The sequence below is a fragment of the Oncorhynchus mykiss genome, chromosome 25 (genome assembly GCF_057628025.1).
Source record: "Oncorhynchus mykiss isolate SJ-2025 chromosome 25, ASM5762802v1, whole genome shotgun sequence".
Classification (NCBI taxonomy): Eukaryota; Metazoa; Chordata; class Actinopteri; order Salmoniformes; family Salmonidae; genus Oncorhynchus; species Oncorhynchus mykiss.
Window position 1 is genome coordinate 19,646,644 of NC_143046.1, and position 21,913 is coordinate 19,668,556.

Here is a 21,913-nt window from a genome sequence, read left to right on the forward strand (position 1 = left end):
CAAGGAGGCATATGGCATTTGTTTGATATTCTATTACATTTTTAGTTGAACCTTTATTTAACTAGGCAAGTCAGTAGTGTTCTATTAGTATTTGCACGCTTAATTTGCAAAATCATCTCTACTTTTTCTGTAATAATGGCTTACTCCAAAGCAATTTTAAGCACATTAGATGTAATAAAACATGTGGAATATCGGCTGTCTGTGTTGTGTTTTTCTCAGGTCATTTTCTTTTGGAGTATTGGGAAAAATAACCCTAACTCCCCTCCTCTTGGCCTCACTATCACTGTGATCCAGACCACCATGTCATTTTTCTTCTAGATATTAATTAAAAAAACATGACAGATTTGGAAAATTCTAAGTCACATCCCACGCCTCTGGCCCACATTGTTGTGCATGCAGTCCAACTCGAATCTAAGGTTTTCCATTTTCGCCGGTGACAGGCTTGTGAGTTCCTCCATGCACTGAGTCTGCTGGACTGTGTTGCTCCACAACCATATTTGAATATTGTTCTGATATTTCCAATGCAGAGGATTCATTTTGATGCTGACCCCAGTGCTGAGGCACAAAGACAAGACCCAGACTATGGAGTACAACCTGAAACCCCTAAGAGACCAGATGCAAAACATCACCACAAGGAAATAATCAAACACACTTTGTTATGCAAAGGGTCATTTTCCAAAATTCTAGTTTCAGAAAAAAGCGGACTATTATTTTGATCAGAACTAGACCTATAGTACAATACATGAAAACAACAAATATTGTGTTGCGCTACTAAGCCTGTCCTATTAACGGTCTATAATGAACTATTCACCAGCCCTTTTATTCATATTCACAGGAACTAGATGAGACGTTTTGCCAGATCAGTGAAGAAACCAATGGGAAAGTTTTGTGGTGGGCTGTTGTGTAGACTTCCATTCAACTATCAGTTGGATTTTGGCAAATCAAAAGACTGAAAGACTTCCTGATTGCAAAGAAGTTGATTTGATAAAAACTTTAGAGCAGGAATTATGTCTGGCAGTACAATGCAGTGGCCACTAGAGTCAAATGCTATTCCAAACTAGACTTGAAGATCAGTGCTGAGGAGGCATCTATTTTACTGTACATCCTTCTAGAGACAATGTATGAATTAATAAAATGTGTTTGTTTCATTTTACACAACTGTCCCAATTTGTTTTCTCCAATGAACACACCAAAATGTAAATAATGACGTAGCCAGCCAATCAGAAAGCGATCTGACATGCAAACAAACCGAAAATCAGAAGGTAGCCAAGCTAGTTGATTGCTACAGTTGCTAAAGCCAGAAAACGACACGGAAGGGTTTGTGACAGTTTACTAACTAGTCCCATAGAGAACAAAGGGCCATCGTGTAAGTCAGATGTGGACCTTTCTTCAGTAAAATATAATTTACGTTTTAGTAGACACCTGTTCGGGGGCAGCTAAGTAAGAAAAGTTACTGTAGCTAGCTATTTTTTTGGGGGGGGGGGCGTTGACACGCAAGCTAACGTTAGCTAGCTAGTTCGTCTTTATAGTCCTGTAAGCCATTCATCTATTTTGGCTGATCTCTGCGACTTAAAAGCAAGAAGATAGAATGTCTGAGTTTATAACTATGTCGTAGTTTTATGTTATTTTATTTTTTTACTATCTAACATTGGCTAACGTTAATCTCTTAGCTATAGAAAATGTCTTACTGGATCTGCTGTAACTCCTGCTTCAACCTCCCTGGTCCTGACCGCAAACTAGCTGTTACTACCTGTGGTCATGTCATCTGCAACGTGTGTTTTCAGAAAGGTAGCAAGTTCTGTAGGTCTTTAATTGTACCAATGTACCCTGTTATGTATCCTTAAATTAAGTTCAACATATCATACTACCTTACGTATGATGCTATATGAGATATGTTCCTCCATGAAACTCAGCCTACTTCTCGGTTTGCAGCAGGTCTGTCTTTTTTTAGAATACACAGGCTAAACTTGAACACACGGACCTCTGCTGGTCGTTTTCTGATGTTACAGAAACTATTTGGCCGCACAAAAAACCGTCACGCAGTTTGAAAGCATAATTCTAGTCCGTGTTATATCATAATGGCATGCTATTGTATTGTATAAAATAATGTGCTTGTTCCAATAACCACATTGTACATTTTCTTTCAGCCAATCAAGGGGAGTGCATGATATGTAACGCAAAATGTCAAGTTACTCCTCTCTCAGACAAAGTAAGCAGTGATACAGTATCTTATAGATGTGATTATCTGGCGAGGCTCACAAATAAATCTATTTGATAACCTAAACTTTACAATCTTTATTTTCACAGAGTAGTGCAGAAGTAAAGGCCCTCTTCTCTGACATAAATTCTGTAGCAACCAAACACTTAACAGAGATAAGCAAGGTATTTCTCTTGATGCTCATAATAGGATAGGCACATAAGATATTAGCCTATTTATAGTGATAATTTGAAACACCTCAAAGTTGTACTGCATGTATAAAAACAACATATGTATGCACTCTATTAGGTGTTACTATTCCAGGCAAGGCACCAAAAGAGGTTGTTGGCACATTCCCAGCAGAGGGTGAGGCTGGGGGACATTTAGTTGTATCTCTACTACTATTTAATAATACCAAAGAGTTTAATGGTAGCCTCTCTCTTCTGTTGTTATAATTTGAAACATCTGTGCTCCTTATTTTTCAACCCGTTTAGAATGAAAAGTTAGAAGAAGTTTTACTCAAGATGAAGCAAGAAATGCAGCAAATGTCCAAGTAAGAATGTAAATCATTAGACATCACATAGCAGAATTCACTACCACATATTAACGACTGCTTAGTGTGACTTTAACATTCTTATATTTACCAGGAAAATTACAGAGCAGAATGTCTATATTGCCAAGCTGGAGAGCACTCGTCAGCAGCAAAGGTATCAATATCTTTATGGGTGTTACTGCTTTCTACTCACCAGGTGTCACTATTGTCATCTTTGTTTTTCAAACATGAGATCATGGAGGGGACTCATTTGTTATCAACATATTTTTTATTCAGACCAACTCTTAATGACCATGGTTGGAGATGAATCACATTCCTCTCTCTCTCTGTACAGTGCAAAAGCAGCTTCTACATCACAGCTGAACCGTAGTTCTCACAATGCTCGTTCACATCAAATCAAATCAGATCAAATGCAGATACCATTCAACTCACCCATGTCCCTCTCTCGCTACTCGTCTACTACAAGTCTGTAAGTATTACATCTTAGGAAATCTGCATTAGGCCTACACATATAAAACAAATGTGAACCCTTAAGTTAAAGGTTACAAATATTTAGCCTAAATGAACATAGATGCCAGTACATAGAATATATCCAGGAACAAGCTAATGTATTGTGTAACTGTTTTCTGATGGTTTGATATAAAATATGACATGACGTTCTGCGGTCGTCCTGACCCGGTTTGATTTATAGTCAGCATGCTGTAGACTAGTCTAGCTGACAGACAGAGCATGTGTCTGTCTACTGGGCTCTCTGTGGGGCCCTTTGCTCCAGACCTCTATCACAACAGCCCTGAGCTGCAGGGGAGAAAGGGGATCCTCCAATGTAAACTGTGTATATCCTGACTTCATTCACCCTAGCTGCTGTTTGGCTTTGCCCTGCAGTACCACACCAGTCTCACCTGAATAAGCTGGGCAGGCTTGTGAACATTATGTCTGAGTGAGCATTTCCATAATCTTTCTTCCCGGGTTCTATGAGAATGAAATGTGACATGCCATGTTATGTGATTTCCCCTCAGGGCAGAAAACATGGAGGTGGATAACAAAGGTCTGTTTAGGAAAGTATGTGAACCTTTTCATTTGACCAAATATGGTTCAAATCAGAGACAAATAATCAAAAAAATGGTATCTAAATATGTCTCCGGTTCATATTAATAGTATACTTATTTAGTTTTAGCTGTGTATACCCTGACTCCAAATCATTCTCCAAATCATTCTCTAAATCATTCTTTGATGTTTAATACCAGTGATGAGTTCTACGGCAGACTGAAACTGGTTTTAATGACAGAGACGTATGTTTGTGCAAATGGAAATGTTTTTTTCTCCCTGAACAGCCGGCGCTCTCTGGAAGTGTCCAGAGGTTGTCCTTGATCAGCCCTCCACAGGACGGCCGGATGGGTACGTTTGCTACTCTACTCTGCTCTACTCACAGACAGCCAGATAGATACCTGTGGAGCTGTTCACTGCTTACGTAACAGCACAATGCTTCAATGGATTCAACTTTTGTGTGTTGTATCTGAATAAGGTTTTTCGTTCTTGTTTGTGTTTGACTCGGCTATGAGTCTGGAAGCACTATATCTGAGTTTTAGCATACAATATTTAGGGTGTTGCTGAACTTGTGGTGTGTGAATTCTAAATATTGCATCTTTAGGTACGGTCCCCCATCGATCGACCAATCAGAACACCCTAGTCAACCACTCAGCTCGCTCGGCCACTGTCAGGTCTAACTTGTTATAATCACATCATTATCACAACTTAATCATTTATACACCAATGTGCCATGACACAATAAATTAACTTTGATGCCTTGTCTTCTGTCCTCCCAGCCGCCTGGCGGAGTTGCAGATGACCCCTAACCTGCCGTATCGTATGAACACGGGGTGGGAGACGCCCGTGTTCAAGCCCCCGTCAGCCTACAGACACTCCTCCATGTCTTCTCTGGTCATGTCCTCTCTGGGGGTCACCTGCCCTCCACCGTAACACCGCCAAGAGCCAGCCATCACGACGGCACAAGGAGATGTCTTTGATCCACTTCTATGCCCTCCACGAGTGACTTAGCTAGAGTATCAAATCACTTGGCAATGGTTGAACTCTCCACCATGGAGAGATGAGCTGTGGAATAGGAAGTGTTGTTCAGAAATTGAGCCCCTTCACACAGGGTTAAGAAGAGTTTGGAAGCTGTGGTCTGTTGGTTGTGTGTGCAGTGTAGCGTGTATATTGTCATTGTAATGGATTACATACAGTATTACTTGTCACAGTAACAAATAAAATTTAACAAACCAATCAAATTGATCTCTCAATAATTAATTGACCAATAAGACACTGAAATCACAAAACCTGTACAGTAACCTCTGTACCACTGAGTCATTAATCATTAACGAACCACTCATCTGATAGGCATGTTTAGAGGTTGTGATTTGCAGTACAATTAGTTAACACCCACAGTGAGTCCCAGACAATGCCAAGCGTTCCATTGGCCTCCAGCATGACTCACCCAGGACAGGACCAGCTCTACTCTCTTCTCTGTTGTCTCTGGGGGGCCTGCTGCTGCCTGCCTGTCCCTCCGAGGCATTTTCAAGGTCAACTAATCACAAAGGCACCGTGTGAAGAGGTGTGGGCAACATAATTGTGTTATTTCTTCAAATAGCTTGTCTAACATGGCAGATATGACACATGATTAGAACAACCTCCATGGCCTTTTGATTGCTTCGAGCCCCAAGGGCAGGAAACTACTTCTTACAAGCACAGGTTTTGGCTGTCATAACTACTTTAAGGATTTACAGACTTGCACAGGGCAAAAGTGGTGGTTTGCGTGCAAAAGTAGATTGCTTGGAACAGGGTTGGAACACCTTAGTAAGATGGCAGTTAGACTCAGAAGGCTACACTTCCCAATCCCGTCTGAATCAGCCATCTGCTACCAGTGACCTGCTACCTTTCAGGACAAAGATAGAGGAGATCTTGGAAGCACACTATGATTATTTCCTGTGGTTTCAATGTTTCCTTAAAGCTTTTAACAGACATGATGACATGGAATGATGACACCCTGAAGACAGCTGTGGCGGGAGATGAGGACCGTTCATTCATTTTACGTCAACTCAGGCAGCTGTGGGCCGCAAATGAAGCATGATGAAACACAGGAAGTATGGCGGGAACATGGGTCTGTCCTGGCAGAACAAATTCTCCTGCGGGCCGATGAACCAAAATGACCCTCCTTGTTTGTCTTATTAGAATTTGCCAATGCACATTACTTTAATGTATAGGTCCCTTGGCAGAACATTTCAAAGTACCACCTATTCTCAGTTTGGACATAGAGAAAAATGATTAGGGAATCCCCCAAAAAGTAATTCTACTCTGATAACATTTCAGGGAATGGAAATTCCATTCACATTGATTTGCAGCTGACTTTCCACTCAAAATGAGTCATGCTAAATCAGTGTGTTGTGCACTCTGTGATGAGTGTAGTGGAGCCACAAGTGATGTTCTGCACTGGACACGTACACAACCAGTGCATTCAGAAAGTATTCAGACCCCTTGACCTTTTCCACATTTTGTTACATTACAGCCTTATTCTAAAATGGATTAAATACTCAATCTATACATAATACCCCATAACAATAAAGCAAAACGTTTTTTATGTTTTATTTGTGCTAATCTATCATTTAAAAAAAATGTAATAGCACATGTACATTTTTGCGCATGGATATATGTTTTGTTTTTATATCACATTTACGTAAGTATTCAGACCCTTTACTCAGTACATTGTTGAATCACCTTTGGCAGTGACTACAGCCTGGAGTCTTCTTGGGTATGATGCTACAAGCTTGGCACACCTGTATTTACGGAGTTTCTCCCATTCTTCTCTGCAGATCCTCTCAAGCTCTGTCAAGTTGAATGGGGAGTGTTGCTGCACAGCTATTTTCAGGTCTCAACAGAGATGTTCGATCGGGTTCAAATCTTGTCCCGAAGCCACTCCTGCGTTGTCTTGGCTGTGTGCCTAGGGTTGTTGTCCTGTTGGAAGGTGAACCTTCGCCAATCCCTGACTAAGGCCCTTCTCCCCCGATTGTTCAGTTTGGCCGGGCGTACAGATCAAGGAAGTCTTTGTGATTCCAAACTTGCTCCATTTAAGAATGATGGAGGGTACGGTGTTCTTGGTGACCTTAAATGCTGCAGAATTTCTTTGGTACCCTTCCCCAGATTTGTGTCTCAACACAATCCTGTCTCGGAACTCTATGGACAATTCCTTCAACCTCATGGCTTTGTTTTTGCTGTGACATGCTCTGTCAACTGTGGGACCTTATGTAGACAGTTGAGTGCCTTTCCAAATCATGTCCAATTGAATTTACCACAGGTGGACTCCAATCAAGTTGCATAAACATCTCAAGGATGATCAGTGGAAACAGGATGGACCTGAGCTCAATATCTGTTTTCTCATTTTGTTTAATTTGGTAAAATTTCTAAAACCCTGTTTTTGCTTTGTCATTATGGGGTATTGTGTGCAGATTGCTGAGGATATTTTACTTATTTTAATCCATTTTAGATCAAGGCTGTAACGTAACAACATTTGGAAAAAGTCAAGGGGTCTGAATACTTTCCGAAGGCACTGTATAAACACATATAATTACATGCATGTGTTGCATGGACATATGACCTCCCCAACACATGTGCATTCTCACAGGCAGATATACTTTCACACTCACACACACACACACACACACACACACACACACACACACACGCACACACACACACACACACACACACACACACACACACACACCTGGTGCTCGTTAGCTCACTCAGAGGTAGAAAACAGGCTATCATGTTGGGTTAGGCAGAACCCTATCCCCTCTTGCTTCTGGGCTAAATCTGTGTGGATTTACACCATGGGTAAACTCCAAATATGGCTTTAAATCTAAATTAGTCAAAGAGTTTTCCATTGTGCCAAGCGAGAGCAGAAACAGAATGTACGTGCTCCCACACAGCAGGCACGGCGGAGCGTTTCATTGCAAAACCGTCAATGTTTACAGCTGTAGGCATAGGGCCTACACATGGCTTACTACAGCTTGACGAGCCCATCACTGAATCCCCCTCATGGACACGTGTTTCATTTATATTCAGCTGAGATTGAACAATGCCTTAATTGTGTTGTACAGATGCACAGAGTACATTATTCCCTTCATTACGAGACATGCAACAAAGAGGAGTTGAAAACGAGTGTGTCGAAGAGTGTAAGTCAGACCACAGTATTAGAGCTGTAAGCATGTGATCATTACTGAGAGAAAAAGGAGAACCCATTTGCGTATCTTGTCGTGATGTGCCTGTCCAGACAGGTATCTTTGTATAATCTGTGTTTCCTCTGTTGCCCACAGCAACACGTGCCGTTTCAGTAGCTTTTCATGGTTGTGAATGACCACAATTTAAAAGGAATCAGGTGTGAACAGACGCTATTGTATATAAGAAATGTGCATGAACTCCTGTGCTGGGATTTGGTATAATTTCCTGTTTGGGGTCCAGTGAGAGTGAAATTCAGCCCTGGGGCAAGCTGTCATTGTGTCAAAGAGAGGCAGAGAGAGAAATGTAAATCAGTGCTTTCTCTCTCTCCTGGATGGCTGCAGGGCTTACAAATGAGTCGTGCCACTTCACCAAGGAAAAGAAAACAATTTCTAATGGTGGGCACAATTATTTAACACTCACAGTGTGTCCTCTCATAGAGGCATACATCTGCTTGATAAATTGAAATTACATTTAATATGCTCCAGTCTTAAATCGGATATTCTCACAAGGCATGTTGTTCTTGTCAACCACAATTTAGGTGGATGACAGGTATAATTACAGAAAGACTTATCTCACAAATAAATGATTCTCCTTGCCCACACTTGCTGTTCAGAATACGTTGTCTCAAGTTCTGTGGATGAGTGATATGGTTCTTGCCTGGCTACCCATCCACACTGCTCTAGCCAAACGCCACGCCCACTGTTTCTTCTCAATGATATACAGAGAAATAAGTAGAGCAGTAAATCTCAATTCAGGACGAGTCGTCAGGTAAATATGCTTTAGGCTCAGTTGTCTTCCTGACACCAGCTACCTGTGATGTGAACCAGTGGTCAGTGGCTCACACTATAATCCACTAGACTCCCACGGACAGCCTCTGATTTCAACACAACTTTTATTTAAATCTTCTTCAGGATCGGTGGGTCCCCCACGGGACGGTTGAGCTAACGTAGGCTAATGCAATTAGCATGAGGTTGTAAGTAACAAGAACATTTCCCAGGGCATAGACATATCTGATATTAGCAGAAAGCTTAAATTCTTGTTAATCTAACTGCACTGTCCAATTTACAGTAGCTATTACAGTGAAATAGTACTATGCTATTGTTTGAGGAGAGTGCACAGTTATGAACTGTGCCTAATTAGTTATTAATAAACTAATTAGGCACTCAAACTGGACAGTTTTATCTCAATCTCTTCATTCAAAGACTCAATTATGGACACTCTTACTGACAGTTGTGGCTGTTTTGCGTGATGTATTGTTGTCTCTACCTTCTTGCCCTTTGTGCTGTTGTCTGTGCCCAATAATGTTTGTACCATGTTTTGTGCTGCTACCATGTTGTTTTGCTACCATGTTGTCGTCATGTTGTGTTGCTACCATGCTGTGTTGTCATGTGTTGCTGCCTTGCTATGTTGTTGTCTTAGGTCTCTCTTTACATAGTGTTGTGTTGTCTCTCATGTCGTGATGTGTGTTTTGTCCTATATTTATATGTTATATATATATTTTTTAATTCCCAGCCCCCGTCCCCACAGGAGGTCATTTGCCTTTTGGTAGGCCGTCATTGTAAATAAGAATTTGTTCTTAATTAACTTACTTGCCTAATTAAAAAAAGGTAATTTTTTTTTTTTGAATACAGCTTTTGAGGATAAAGATCTAAATTGTGGATTTGATACATTTGGGAGAGTCGAAATAGCCTCTATGGTGGTCTATGAGTAAAAAGAGGATGAGGCTGATGTGGTACTGGCCGGCCCACTCATGTTCTCTTAGTCACACACAGACATCCCGCATGTGAAGGGCCTTTGAAGGCCCTGACTCCAACCCATGCTTGAGTGATGTCAGCCGGGCTGTGGAAGTCCTTTCCTGTCAGACAGCTTGGCAGGATGTGTAAAGAAAGTCTGAAAGACAACCCTGAGATTAGGCTGCTTTTGTCACGGCTCCGTGGCAGACTTTAGAGGCCTTGGCCTCTTTCCCATCACAAAGATTTCCTTTCTCACTCTGCATCCCTCTCTCTTCACCAGCACAGTAAACATCTGGGGGAAACCACGGCCTCTTTATTTTTTTGTGTGGTTTTTATTTCCCCAGTTTTAAACAGTGGTTTTGTTGTTCTGAACATCAATTTGAAAAGATGGAGGTATGCAAACAGAGGGAATTATTCTCAGCCAGATATTCACAGGTGTGTCCTTCACGCCGGCTTCATTCATCTGACAGTTCCTTTCAGTGAGCACCAGTAAAGACCTCTGGACACTTTTCCATCATCACAATACAGTTAGTAGTTGCACAAGTGCCCAAGAATCTGGTACAAGGGTTCACACGCTCTTTTTTTCAGCACTATTGATTCTTAAACATTACAATTAAAGCATGTCCACCATTAGTATTAATATATAGTGTATCACTAATATATAGTATCAATATATTAGTGATTTGGATATAAAGCCCCCATTCACAATTATCCAAAATGTATATTTTATTGTCAATCAACAAAAGTCTTATTTTGAAGGCTGAACTAGCGAGGCTACATACTGTCACTGAGTGTTCCAGAATGAGACCATTCTCATTGATGCCTGCTCCTCACCCTGTCGTCCTCATTGAGAAGCTGTGAACTCAACACCGATGTCTGTCAACAGCACAGGTGTGTGTCATCTGCTTCAATCACTCCGCTGAGAGCTTCTCAACCCTGAATCCACACGCAAGACTTGTTCATCTATCATCTAGAACAAAAACACTGACTGACAGCTAAATTAGTTGCTCTGACTGCCCCTATCTTTTTAACAGCAAATTGCATTTTAAATAGCACATATACTTGTGTTTAATGATCCCTATTCCCATGTGTCAATTTTGTGTACTTAAGAGTTATTTGTTTCTAATCTCCTAAAATGTGTTATATACCCTCATGTCTGCTCCGGCTATCTGTGGCCTGTCCCTCTAGGCTGTCTGTGGCCTGTCCCTCTTGGCTGTCTGTGGCCTGTCCCTCTAGGCTGTCTGTGGCCTGTCCCTCTTGGCTGTCTGTGGCCTGTCCCTCTAGGCTGTCTGTGGCCTGTCCCTCTTGGCTGTCTATGGCCTGTCCCTCTTGGCTGTCTGTGGCCTGTCCCTCTTGGCTGTCTGTGGCCTGTCCCTCTTGGCTGTCTGTGGCCTGTCCCTCTAGGCTGTCTGTGGCCTGTCCCTCTTGGCTGTCTGTGGCCTGTCCCTCTAGGCTGTCTGTGGCCTGTCCCTCTTGGCTGTCTGTGGCCTGTCCCTCTTGGCTGTCTGTGGCCTGTCCCTCTTGGCTGTCTATGGCCTGTCCCTCTTGGCTGTCTGAGGCCTGTCCCTCTTGGCTGTCTGTGGCCTGTCCCTCTTGGCTGTCTGTGGCCTGTCCCTCTAGGCTGTCTGTGGCCTGTCCCTCTAGGCTGTCTGTGGCCTGTCCCTCTTGGCTGTCTGTGGCCTGTCCCTCTAGGCTGTCTGTGGCCTGTCCCTCTTGGCTGTCTGTGGCCTGTCCCTCTAGACTATTTGTTGATGACTGATTTTATGATGTTCTCTATTCTTTTTATATAATAAAAGTCACTTGACATGCATGCATGAATTGTACACATAAACAGCACTATTCATTGCACAGCTTCATATAAAACACAAATTGCAAAGATTAACTACCATTTTAATGACGTTGATAAAATGAGTAAAATGTTTCCATGTGACAAAAATCATATTGAACCTAAAAGACAATAGACTGTACAAGATTGTCTATAGAAAGTTTACCAATAATGTTTTGAATATCTGAATGGCACATATAAATATTTTACACTTGATACATATTTGCTACATAGCTTACACTGTAACTATAAGACAAAATGTCATCCACTGATGAGGTGCTATTTTATTTTTTACATAATGCCCAATTGTAAAGAAAAAAATTATAATTCTTGTTTATGAAATTAAATTAAAGTAGGCATTGATATACAACACCAGTCAAAAGTTTGAACACGCCTACTCATTCAAGGGTTATTTATTTGTACTGTTTTCTACATTGTAGAATAATAGTGAAGACATCAAAACTATTCAATAACACATATGGAATCATGTAGTAACCAACAAAAATGTTCAACAAATCTAAATATATTTTATATTTGAAATTCTACAAAGAAGCAACCCTTTGCCTTGATGACAGCTTTGCACACTCTTGGCATTCTCTCGACCAGCTTCATGAGGTAGTCACCTGGAATGCATTTCAATTAACAGGTGTGCCTTGTTAAAAGTACATTTTTGCTTTTGAGCCAATCAGTTGTGTTGTGGCAAGTATTGTTGGTATACAGAAGATAGCCCTATTTGGTAAATATATATTACAGCAAGAACAGCTCAAATAAGCAAAGAGAAATGACAGTCCATCATTACTTTAAGACATGAAGATCAGTCAATATGGAGCATTTCAAGAACATTTAAAGTTTCTTCAAGTGCAGTCGCAAAAACCATCAAACGCTATGATGAAAATGGCACTCATGAGGACCGCCACAGGAAAAGAAGACCCAGCGTTATCTCTGCTGCAGAGGTACCCTATACAAAATAGAACCTGATTGTTTTCCCCACACTAAAACAGTTAGTCTTTTTTAAACATGAAAAATATATATTTTTATAATTATATGCAGTGGGGAGAACAAGTATTTGATACACTGCCGATTTTGCAGGTTTTCCTACTTACAAAGCATGTAGAGGTCTGTCATTTTTTTTTATCATAGGAACACCTCAACTGTGAGAGACGGAATCTAAAACAAAAATCCAGAAAATCACATTGTATGATTTTTAAGTAATTAATTTGGATTTTATTGCATGACATAAGTATTTGATCACCTACCAACCAGTTAGTTTTTCTTTAAGAAGCCCTCCGGTTCTCCACTCATTACCTGTATTAACTGCACCCGTTTGAACTCGTTACCTGTATAAAAGACACCTGTCCACACACTCAATCAAACAGACTCTAACCTCTCCACAATGGCCAAGACCAGAGAGCTGTGTAAGGACATCAGGGATATAATTGTAGACCTGCACAAGGCTGGGATGGGCTATAGGACAATAGGCAAGCAGCTTGGTGAGAAGGCAACAACTGTTGGCGCAATTATTAGAAAATGGAAGAAGTTCAAGATGACGGTCAATCACCCTCGGTCTGGGGCTCCATGCAAGATCTCACCTCGTGGGGCATCAATGATCATGAGGAAGGTGAGGGATCAGCCCAGAACTACAAGGCAGGACCTGGTCAATGACCTGAAGAGAGCTGGGACCACAGTCTCAAAGAAAACCATTAGTAACACACTATGCCGTCATGGATTAAAATCCTGCAGCGCACGCAAGGTCCCCCTGCTCAAGCCAGAGTATGTCCAGGCCCGTCTGAAGTTTGCCAATGACCATCTGGATGATCCAGAGGAGGAATGGGAGAAGGTCATGTGGTCTGATGAGACAAAAAGAGAGCTTTTTGGTCTAAACTCCACTCACCGTGTTTGGAGGAAGAAGGATGAGTACAACCCCAAGAACACCAGGCTTCCGGGTTAAGTGGAAATTGTGTCAAGAAGCAGTGTGGCTTGGTTGGGTTGTGTTTCGGGGGACGCACGGCTCTCGGCCTTCGCCTCACCTGAGTCCGTATGGGAGTTACAGCGATGCGACAAGACTAAATACCAATTAGATACCACAAAATTGGGTAGAAAAAAAGGGGTAAAAGGACATTAGACGAGTGGAAATATGTCCTTTGGTCTGATGAGTCCAAATATGAGATTTTTGGTTCTAACAGCCATGTCTTTGTGAGACGCAGAGTAGGTGAACGGATGATCTCTGTATGTGTGGTTCCCACCATGAAGCATGGAGGAGGTGGTGTGATGGTGCTTTGCTGGTGACACTGTTGGTGATTCATTTATAATTCAAGGCACACTTAACCAGCATGGCTACCACAGCAGCATTCTGCAGCGATACACCATCCCATCTGGTTTGTGCTTAGTGGGACTATCATTTGTTTTTCAACAGGACAATGACCCAACACACCTCCAGACTGTGTAAGGGCTAATTCACCAAGAAGGAGAGTGATGGAGTGCTGCATCAGATGACCTGGTTTCCACAATCCCCCGACCTCAACCCAATTGAGATGGTTTGGGATGAGTTGTACTGCAGAGTGAAGGAAAAGCAGCCAACACGTTCTCAGCGTATGTGGGAACTCCTTCAAGAGTGTTGGAAAAGCATTCCAGGGGAAGCTGGTTGAGAGACTGCCAAGAGTGTGCAAAGCTGTCATCAAGGCAAAGGGTGGCTACTTTTAAGAATCTAAAATCTAAAATATATTTTGACTTGTTTAACACTCTTTTGGTTACTAGATGATTCCATATGTGTTATTTATAGTTTTGATGTCTTCACTATTATTCTAAAATGTAGAAAATAGTAAACATGAAGAAAAACCCTTGAATGAGTAGGTGTGTCCAAACTTTTGAATTTTGATATACTGTGTGTGTGTGTGTGTGTGTGTGTGTGTGTGTGTGTGTGTGTGTGTATATATATAAAAATAAAAAGTATTTGCCCCCTTTCTGATTTTCTCTATTTTTGTATATTTTCAATAGTGAATCAGATTTCAAAACCTAATAGGGAACCTGAGTTTATAAATACCAAAAAAATTGACACTTATTTGATCTATTTAACAAAGTATTGCAACACTCAATTTTAGATTTTTTTATTGAACTACGTAAGTCAGTTAAAATAACAATTTCTTATTTACAATGACGGTGACACTGGGGAACAGTGGGTTAACTGCCTTGTTCAGGGGCAGAACGACAGATTTTTACCTTGTCAGCACGGGGATTCGATCCAGAAACCTTTCAGTTACTGGCCCAATGCTCTAACCAGCAGGTTACCTTCCGCACCAAATTCACCTGTGTGAAAAATGAATTGCCCCTTTACACTTAATAACTGGTTGTGCGACCTTTAGCTGCAATGACTGCCACCAAATGCTTCCTGTAGTTGTTGATCAATCTCTCATATCGCTGTGGAGGAATTTTGGCCAACTCTAGCATGCAGAACTGCTTTAACTCAGCAACATTGACGGTTTTTCAAGCATGAACTGCTCGTTTCAAGTCCTGCGACAACATCTCATTTGGGATTTGTCTGGACTTTGACTAGGCTATTCAAAAACTTCAAATTTGTTGCATTTAAACCATTTTCATGTACACTTGATTGTGTTTGGTTTTCGCCGGATATAATGAAACCCATCTCTTCCAAAAATATTCAAATTTGCCAAAAAGACCCTGGATGATCATCAAGACTCTTGGAAGAATGTTCTATGGACAGATGAGTCAAAGTATAATTTTGTGAACGACATGGGTACCATTACGCCTGGCAAAAACCAAACACTGCATTCCACAGTAAGAACCTTATACCAACAGCCAAGCATGGTGGTAGCGTGATAGTTTGGGATGCTTTGCTGCCACATGGCCTGGATTGACGGTAAGGCAAGTACCTTAATATAAGGAACCATCAATTCTGCTCTGTATCAGAGAATTCTACAGGTGAATGTCAGGCCATTCGTCTGTGAGCTGAAGCATAGCTGAGTCATGCAGCAAGACAATAATCCAAAACACACAATCAAGTCTACATGAAAATGGCAAAAAAGTTTTGAAATGGCCTAGTCAAAGTCCAGACCTATTCCCAATTGAGATGTTGTCGCAGGACTTGAAACGAGCAGTTCATGCTTGAAAACCCAGAAATGTCGCTGAGTTAAAGCAGTTCTGCATGGAAGAGTGGGCCAAAATTCCTCCACAGAGACGTGACAGACTGATCAACTACTACAGGAAGCGTTTGGTTGGAGTCATTGCAGCTAAAGGTGGCACAACCAGTGTAAGGGGGAAATTACTTTTTCACACAGGGGCATTGGGTGTTGCATAACTTTGTTTATGAAATAAATGAAATAACTAAGTCATTGTTGTGTTGTTTGTTCACTCAGGTTTCCTTTATCTAATATGAGGTTTTGGTTGAAGATCTGATAACATTCAGTATCAAAAATATGCAAAAGTAGAGAAAATTAGAAAGGGGGGGTGGGGGGGGGGGACTTTTTCACAGAACTGTGTATATGCATTCGGAAGGTATTCAAACCCCTTGACTTTTTCCACATTTTGTTATGTTACAGCCTTATTCTAAAATCGATTAAATACATTTTTTTCCTCATCAATATACACACAATAAACCATAATGACAAAGCAAAAACAGCTTTTTATAAATTTTAGCAAATGTATTAAACACAAAACACAGAAATACCTTATTTACATAGGTGTTCAGATCCTTTGATATGAGACTCTAAATTGAGCTCAGGTGCATCCTGTTTCCATTGATCATCCTTGAGATGTTTCTACAACTTGATTTGAGTCCAGCTGTGGTAAATTCAATTGATTGGACATGATTTGGAAAGGCACACACCTGTCTATATAAGGTCCCACAGTTGACAGTGCATGTCAGAGCAAAAACCAAGCCATGAGGTCGAAAGACAGGATTGTGTCAAGGTACAGATCTGGGGAAGGGTACCAAAAAATGTCTACATCATTAAAGATCCCCAAGAACACAGTGGCCTCCATCATTCTTAAATGGAAGAAGTTTGGAACCACCAAGATTATTCCTAGAGATGGCCACCCGGCCAAACTGAGCAAACGGGGGAGAAGGGCCTTGGTCAGGGAGGTGACCATGAACCTGATGGTCACTCTGACAAAGCTCCAGAGTTCCTCTGTGGAGATGGGATAACCTTCCAAAAGGACAACCATCTCTGCAGCATTCCACCAATCAGGCCTTTATGGTAGTGGCCAGACAGAAACCACTCCTGAGTAAAAGGCACATGACAGCCAGCTTGGAGTTTTCCAACAGGCACTTACAGGACTCTCAGACCATGAGAAACAAGATTCTCTTGTCTGATGAAACCAAGATTGAACTCTTTAGCTTGAATCCTAAGTGTCATGTTTGGAGGAATCCTGGCACCATCCCTACTGTGAAGCACGGTGGTGGCAGCACCATGCTGTGGGGATGTTTTTCAGCAGCAGGGACAGGAAGACTAGTCAGGATCGAGGGAAAGATGAACAGAGCAAAGTACAGAGAGATACTTGATGAAAACCTGCTCCAGAGAGCTGAGGACCTCAGACTGGGGCGAAGGTTCAGCGTCCAACAGGGCAAGAAACCTAAGCACACAGCCAGCCAGAGCCCAGACTTGAACCCGTTTGAACATCTCTGGAGAGACCTGAAAATAGCTGTGCAGCAACGCTCTCCATTAAACCTGACAGAGTTTGAGAGGATCTGCAGAGACGAATGGGAGAAACTCCCCAAATACAGGTGTGCCAAGCTTGTAGCGTCCCACCCAAGAACACTCAAGGCTGTAATCGCTGCCAAAGGTGCTTCAACAAAGTACTGAGTAAAGGGTCTGAATACTTATGTAAATGTGATATAAAAAATAAATAAAAGTATACATGTGCAAAAATTTCTAAACCTGTTTTTGCTTTTTCATTATGGGTTATTGTGCGTAGATTGAGGGGAAAAACGAAAAAGTCAAGGGGTCTGAATACTTTCAGAATGCACTGTGTATAAATATATATATATATTTTGAGTCTAGACAATTACTTAGGATTTAAATTTGTAGGTCAATTGAACAGGGTATTTCCATGATTCTAGCTTCCCCCCAAAAGGCTGAAAATAATAGATTAACTTTAACACTACTTTGATCAACATACTTGGAATAAGTGCATGAATTCTGAATCTGGCAGTCCATTAGCTTTGACACAACAAATACTGGGGTAAAACACAGAACAACTGAACAATCAGTTTGAGGACACTTTTCACAGACAATGCAGCAATCATACTGTATTTTGGTTTTTGGGAAGCTTTCCGTTTCTCTTCTCAAAGCTTAAAAAGGGTTCCATTACATGAGCATATTCCACAGTTTCCTATAGTGGTCAGAGTTATACCCTATACACACCCAAAGAACAAGAGACAAAAAGAAAGATGGCCACCTGAGAATTCAAAAGTTGAACAAGTCTTTTTGTGATTGGGTGCACCTGCGGTTTGGATCAGCCCAACAGTACCACTGACCATGACGCCCACATGTCAGTGACCTGTAAAACCCAAGTAATAACGAGAAGAACACAGAATTATTGTATGCGTTGCTGTAATCCTGAATATTTCAGTATCTAGGTTATTTTTTAGGATAGTGACAATATGATCGGCCTTAGGAATTATAACGTTCTTTACACGATTTCATACCATTTCCTATTACCCATAAATAATTTCCCATTCACGTACAAAAGACTGCAATGCTTTGCAGGTCCTTTTCCTTGAACAAAACCTTTTTGAGAAACAAAATACATGCAATCTTTGTTGACTCAATCCCGCTGTGTCTCTGTTGGTTGACCTCCTTCTGACCTTCTCAGGATGTGAAGGCACATTTGGATTCTGATTCAATCCAACAGCAATCCATAAAATCTGTGAACATTTTACATTGAACCGTATTCCTTTTGGTGCTTACTGAGGCTGTGCATCTGACAAAAATGTGGAGCTAATAGACATAATCCTCTTGGACCCTTCCACAGACACTGCACATGAAGGCCAGAGAGGTGTTGCAGGAAATGCTGCTATTTTCCTACAGAGTAAAGACTCTCAAATGAGACAGAGCTAACTCTATACATTCACTCATTTCAGTCACTGTGAGTTTGTGCAGATTGAACCAGACTAGAGAAACAAATGTTGCCATCTCTCTGCAGTGGTTCTGCAGTGGGGTTCTGTGTGAAATATTGCTCCATTTGGACTCACATTAGTTCATGTGGGATTCCTGAAGGCATTTCCATGTCCCTTATTCTGTACCTCATGGAGGGTGCTATCTATCCTGACTGTGTCCATGTTCCCCAGGGCCTTGGTTCAGTACAGTATAGTATTTAGCAGTAAGAGGGTTTGTGTGCAGCACCCCAGCTCAGACTGTTTGGCTGGGTCTTTAGGAGGAAAGCAGGACTGGGCATGTGGAGGGGAGGTGGTGGGAGCTGACCCAACACTGCAGACATGAGGGCCTGTCGGGACAGTGGCAGCTAACATTGGTAGTGGATATGCTGGTGTTGGTGCACTTTTCCATCCATGTGTGAGTGTGTGTGTGTGTGGATGTCTGTGTAGATCTTTGGGTAGACTTTAGGGACCACCAGACCGCTGCCTCCCTGGGCCAGGAGGAGCTGCTGCTGCTGGGTCATGTAGTAGCTCAGGCAGTCTTTGTCCCCGCTGGGGGGGCAGGCTGGTACCCGTGGGGGCGGGCGCTGTAAGGCGGTCAGGGCCTGGGCGGTGACCACACCTCCAGAGGAGCAGTGGCGTTTGGATTGACAGAACCACAGCAGGACAGTACCCAGGATGAACACCAACCCTGCTGGGAGGCCGATGATCACAGGCCAGGGCAGGCTGTGAGAGGTAGCCGTGGGGATGGGAGTGTGTTGAGGCTTTGGGTCTGGAGGGGAGAGAAGAGGAAATATGGGGAGTTATGAGCAGCTTGGTCAAAAGTCACTATTAAAACCTGATGGTGAATACATACAGTAGTAAGTATAACCATTATTAAAACAACTTCAGTTTAACAGTTTTGGATGATGGGTGCATCACATGTTGTTTAGTGGTAAATGTGACAGGATGTTACATGGTTGTAAAAGGGTGTTATGGGTAAACAGGGTGTAACAGGGAGTTATGGTTAAACAGGGTGTCATAATATGGTGGTCACATGGTGTTATGGTTAAACAGGGTGTCATAATATGGTGGTAACAGGGAGTTATGGTTAAACAGGGTGTCATAATATGGTGGTAACAGGGTGTTATGGTTAAACAGGGTGTCATAATATGGAGGTAACATGGTGTTATGGTTAAACAGGGTGTCATAATATGGAGGTAACATGGTGTTATGGTTAAACAGGGTGTTATAATATGGTGGTAACAGGGTGTTATAATATGGTGGTAACAGGGTGTTATGGTTAAACAGGGTGTTATAATATGGTTGTAACAGGGAGTTATGGTTAAACAGTGTGTCATAATATGGTGGTCACATGGTGTTATGGTTAAACAGGGTGTTATAATATGGTGGTAACAGGGTGTTATGGTTAAACAGGGTGTTATAATATGGTGGTAACAGGGTGTTATGGTTAAACAGGGTGTTATAATATGGTAGTAACAGGGAGTTATGGTTAAACATTATGTTATAATATGGTGGTAATAGGGTGTTATGGTTAAACAGGGTGTCATAATATGGTGGTAACAGGGTGTTATGGTTAAACAGGGTGTTATAATATGGTGGTAACAGGGTGTTATGGGTAAACAGGGTGTAACAGGGTGTTATGGTTAAACATGGTGTTATAATATGGTGGTAACATGGTGTTATGGTTAAACATGGTGTTATAATATGGAGGTAACATGGTGTTATGGTTAAACATGGTGTTATAATATGGTGGTAACATGGTGTTATGGTTAAACAGGGTGTCATAATATGGTGGTAACAGGATGTTACAGGTAAACAGGGTGTAACGGGGTGTTATGGTTAAACAGTGTGTTATAATATGGTGGTAACAGGGTGTTATGGTTAAACATGGTGCTATAATATGGTGGTAACAGGGTGTTATGGTTAAACATGGTGCTATAATATGGTGGTAACATGGTGTTATGGTTAAACAGGGTGTTATAATATGGTGGTAACATGTTTGTATGGTTAAACAGGGTGTTGTAATATGGTGGTAACATGGTGTTATGGTTAAACATGGTGTTATGGTTAAACAGGGTGTTATGGTTAAACATGGTGTTATGGTTAAACATGGTGTTATAATATGGTGGTAACATGGTGTTATGGTTAAACATGGTGTTATGGTTAAACATGGTGTTATGGTTAAACAGGGTGCTATAATATGGTGGTAACATGGTGTTATGGTTAAACAGGGTGTTATGGTTAAACAGGGTGTTATGGTTAAACATGGTGTTATAATATGGTGGTAACATGTTTGTATGGTTAAACAGGGTGTTGTAATATGGTGGTAACATGGTGTTATGGTTAAACATGGTGTTATGGTTAAACAGGGTGTTATGGTTAAACATGGTGTTATGGTTAAACAGGGTGCTATAATATGGTGGTAACATGGTGTTATGGTTAAACAGGGTGTTATAATATGGTTGTAACTGGATGTTATGGTTAAGCACGGTGTTATGTAGTTGTAACAGGGTGTTATGGTTAAACAGGGTGCTATAATATGGTGGTAACATGGTGTTATGGTTAAACAGGGTGCTATAATATGGTGGTAACATGGTGTTATGGTTAAACAGGGTGTTATAATATGGTTGTAACTGGATGTTATGGTTAAGCACGGTGTTATGTAGTTGTAACAGGGTGTTCCACTCACCAGGCAGGACAGTGAGGTAAGCACTGCGGAAGCTGTAACCCATGGTGTTGGCACCCAGACAGATGTACATCCCAGCGTCCTCCTCCTTGGCCCGGGTGATGAGCAGCTTGTTGAGGTAGGAGCCGTCTGGCCTGGACCACACCTCTCCTGTGGGCAGCACCACGAAGCCATGGTCGCCCACCTCGATGGTGGAGTTGTACTTGTTCTCGTCCCCCGGCTCCACCCTCTTCAGCCACTGAATCACCGGCTTGACGTCACTGCGAACCTTACACTGGAATGAGGTGGTACCGCCGTAGTCCACCGTGGTGTTCACCGGATGGGTGCCGGTCAGGATAGGCTTGGAATTTGTCCGCTCTATAACGGGAAAAATATGTATAGAGCGTATTCAGACAATTCAACTGAACAGAAAAGTTATTGCCATGTTCAGCGCTTTCCTCTCGTTCTCTGTGCTGCGGCTAGAATAGGCTGAGGTTGAGGGAGAAAATGCCACATTTGACACAAGCAAGCACAAGTTTTATTCACTTCCTCCTCTCC

At 41.8% G+C, this 21,913-nt stretch overlaps 2 protein-coding genes and 1 long non-coding RNA gene across 32 annotated transcripts in view; 1 reads left to right on the forward strand and 2 right to left on the reverse strand.

The window, feature by feature from the left end:
• Positions 1-17: 17 nt before the first annotated feature.
• On the reverse strand, positions 18-1,949 carry LOC149971557 (uncharacterized). The gene is made up of 2 exons (XR_016491821.1): positions 1,869-1,949; positions 18-603 (listed from the first exon to the last, which is right to left on the reverse strand). It is a non-coding gene; the product is annotated as an uncharacterized LOC149971557 (long non-coding RNA).
• LOC110504750 (putative E3 SUMO-protein ligase RNF212) lies at positions 1,220-5,035 on the forward strand. 27 transcript variants are annotated; one of them, XM_036970204.2, is made up of 12 exons: positions 1,232-1,366; positions 1,671-1,788; positions 2,148-2,209; positions 2,308-2,382; positions 2,507-2,563; positions 2,692-2,750; positions 2,845-2,904; positions 3,085-3,219; positions 3,767-3,809; positions 4,082-4,145; positions 4,399-4,468; positions 4,574-5,035. In XM_036970204.2, the coding sequence occupies exons 2-12, from the start codon at positions 1,680-1,682 to the stop codon at positions 4,725-4,727; spliced, it is 888 nt and encodes a 295-aa protein (XP_036826099.1). In that variant the 5' UTR covers positions 1,232-1,366; positions 1,671-1,679; the 3' UTR covers positions 4,728-5,035. The 27 variants fall into 27 exon arrangements, with proteins under 27 accessions (XP_090076503.1, XP_036826099.1, XP_036826108.1 ...); XM_036970213.2 differs by having other exon boundaries at positions 1,233-1,366; positions 3,767-3,795; XM_036970206.2 differs by having other exon boundaries at positions 1,233-1,317.
• Positions 5,036-14,667: 9,632 nt separating this feature from the next.
• The window catches only part of fgfrl1a (fibroblast growth factor receptor like 1a), a 99,384-nt gene continuing 92,138 nt past the window's right edge, over positions 14,668-21,913 (reverse strand). For 3 of the 4 annotated variants that reach the window (XM_036970032.2, XM_090220382.1, XM_090220381.1), the window contains 2 exons: positions 21,380-21,733; positions 17,822-19,459 (listed from right to left, as the gene is read on the reverse strand). In XM_036970032.2, coding sequence (XP_036825927.1) covers positions 19,056-19,459; positions 21,380-21,733 — 758 coding nt within the window. In that variant the 3' untranslated portion in view covers positions 17,822-19,055. Of the gene's footprint in view, positions 19,460-21,379; positions 21,734-21,913 lie in introns of all 4 variants that reach the window. The other variant, XM_021583558.3, reaches the window with a different exon arrangement.

Bases quoted from the DNA above. Each gene is read 5' to 3' on its own strand.
- LOC110504750 (XM_036970204.2), top strand. From the start codon at position 1,680: ATGTCTTACTGGATCTGCTGTAACTCCTGCTTCAACCTCCCTGGTCCT. The intron at 2,905-3,084 runs GTATCAATATCT...CTCTCTGTACAG, and splicing joins AGCACTCGTCAGCAGCAAAG to TGCAAAAGCAGCTTCTACAT. The intron at 3,810-4,081 runs GTATGTGAACCT...CTCCCTGAACAG, and splicing joins ACAAAGGTCTGTTTAGGAAA to CCGGCGCTCTCTGGAAGTGT.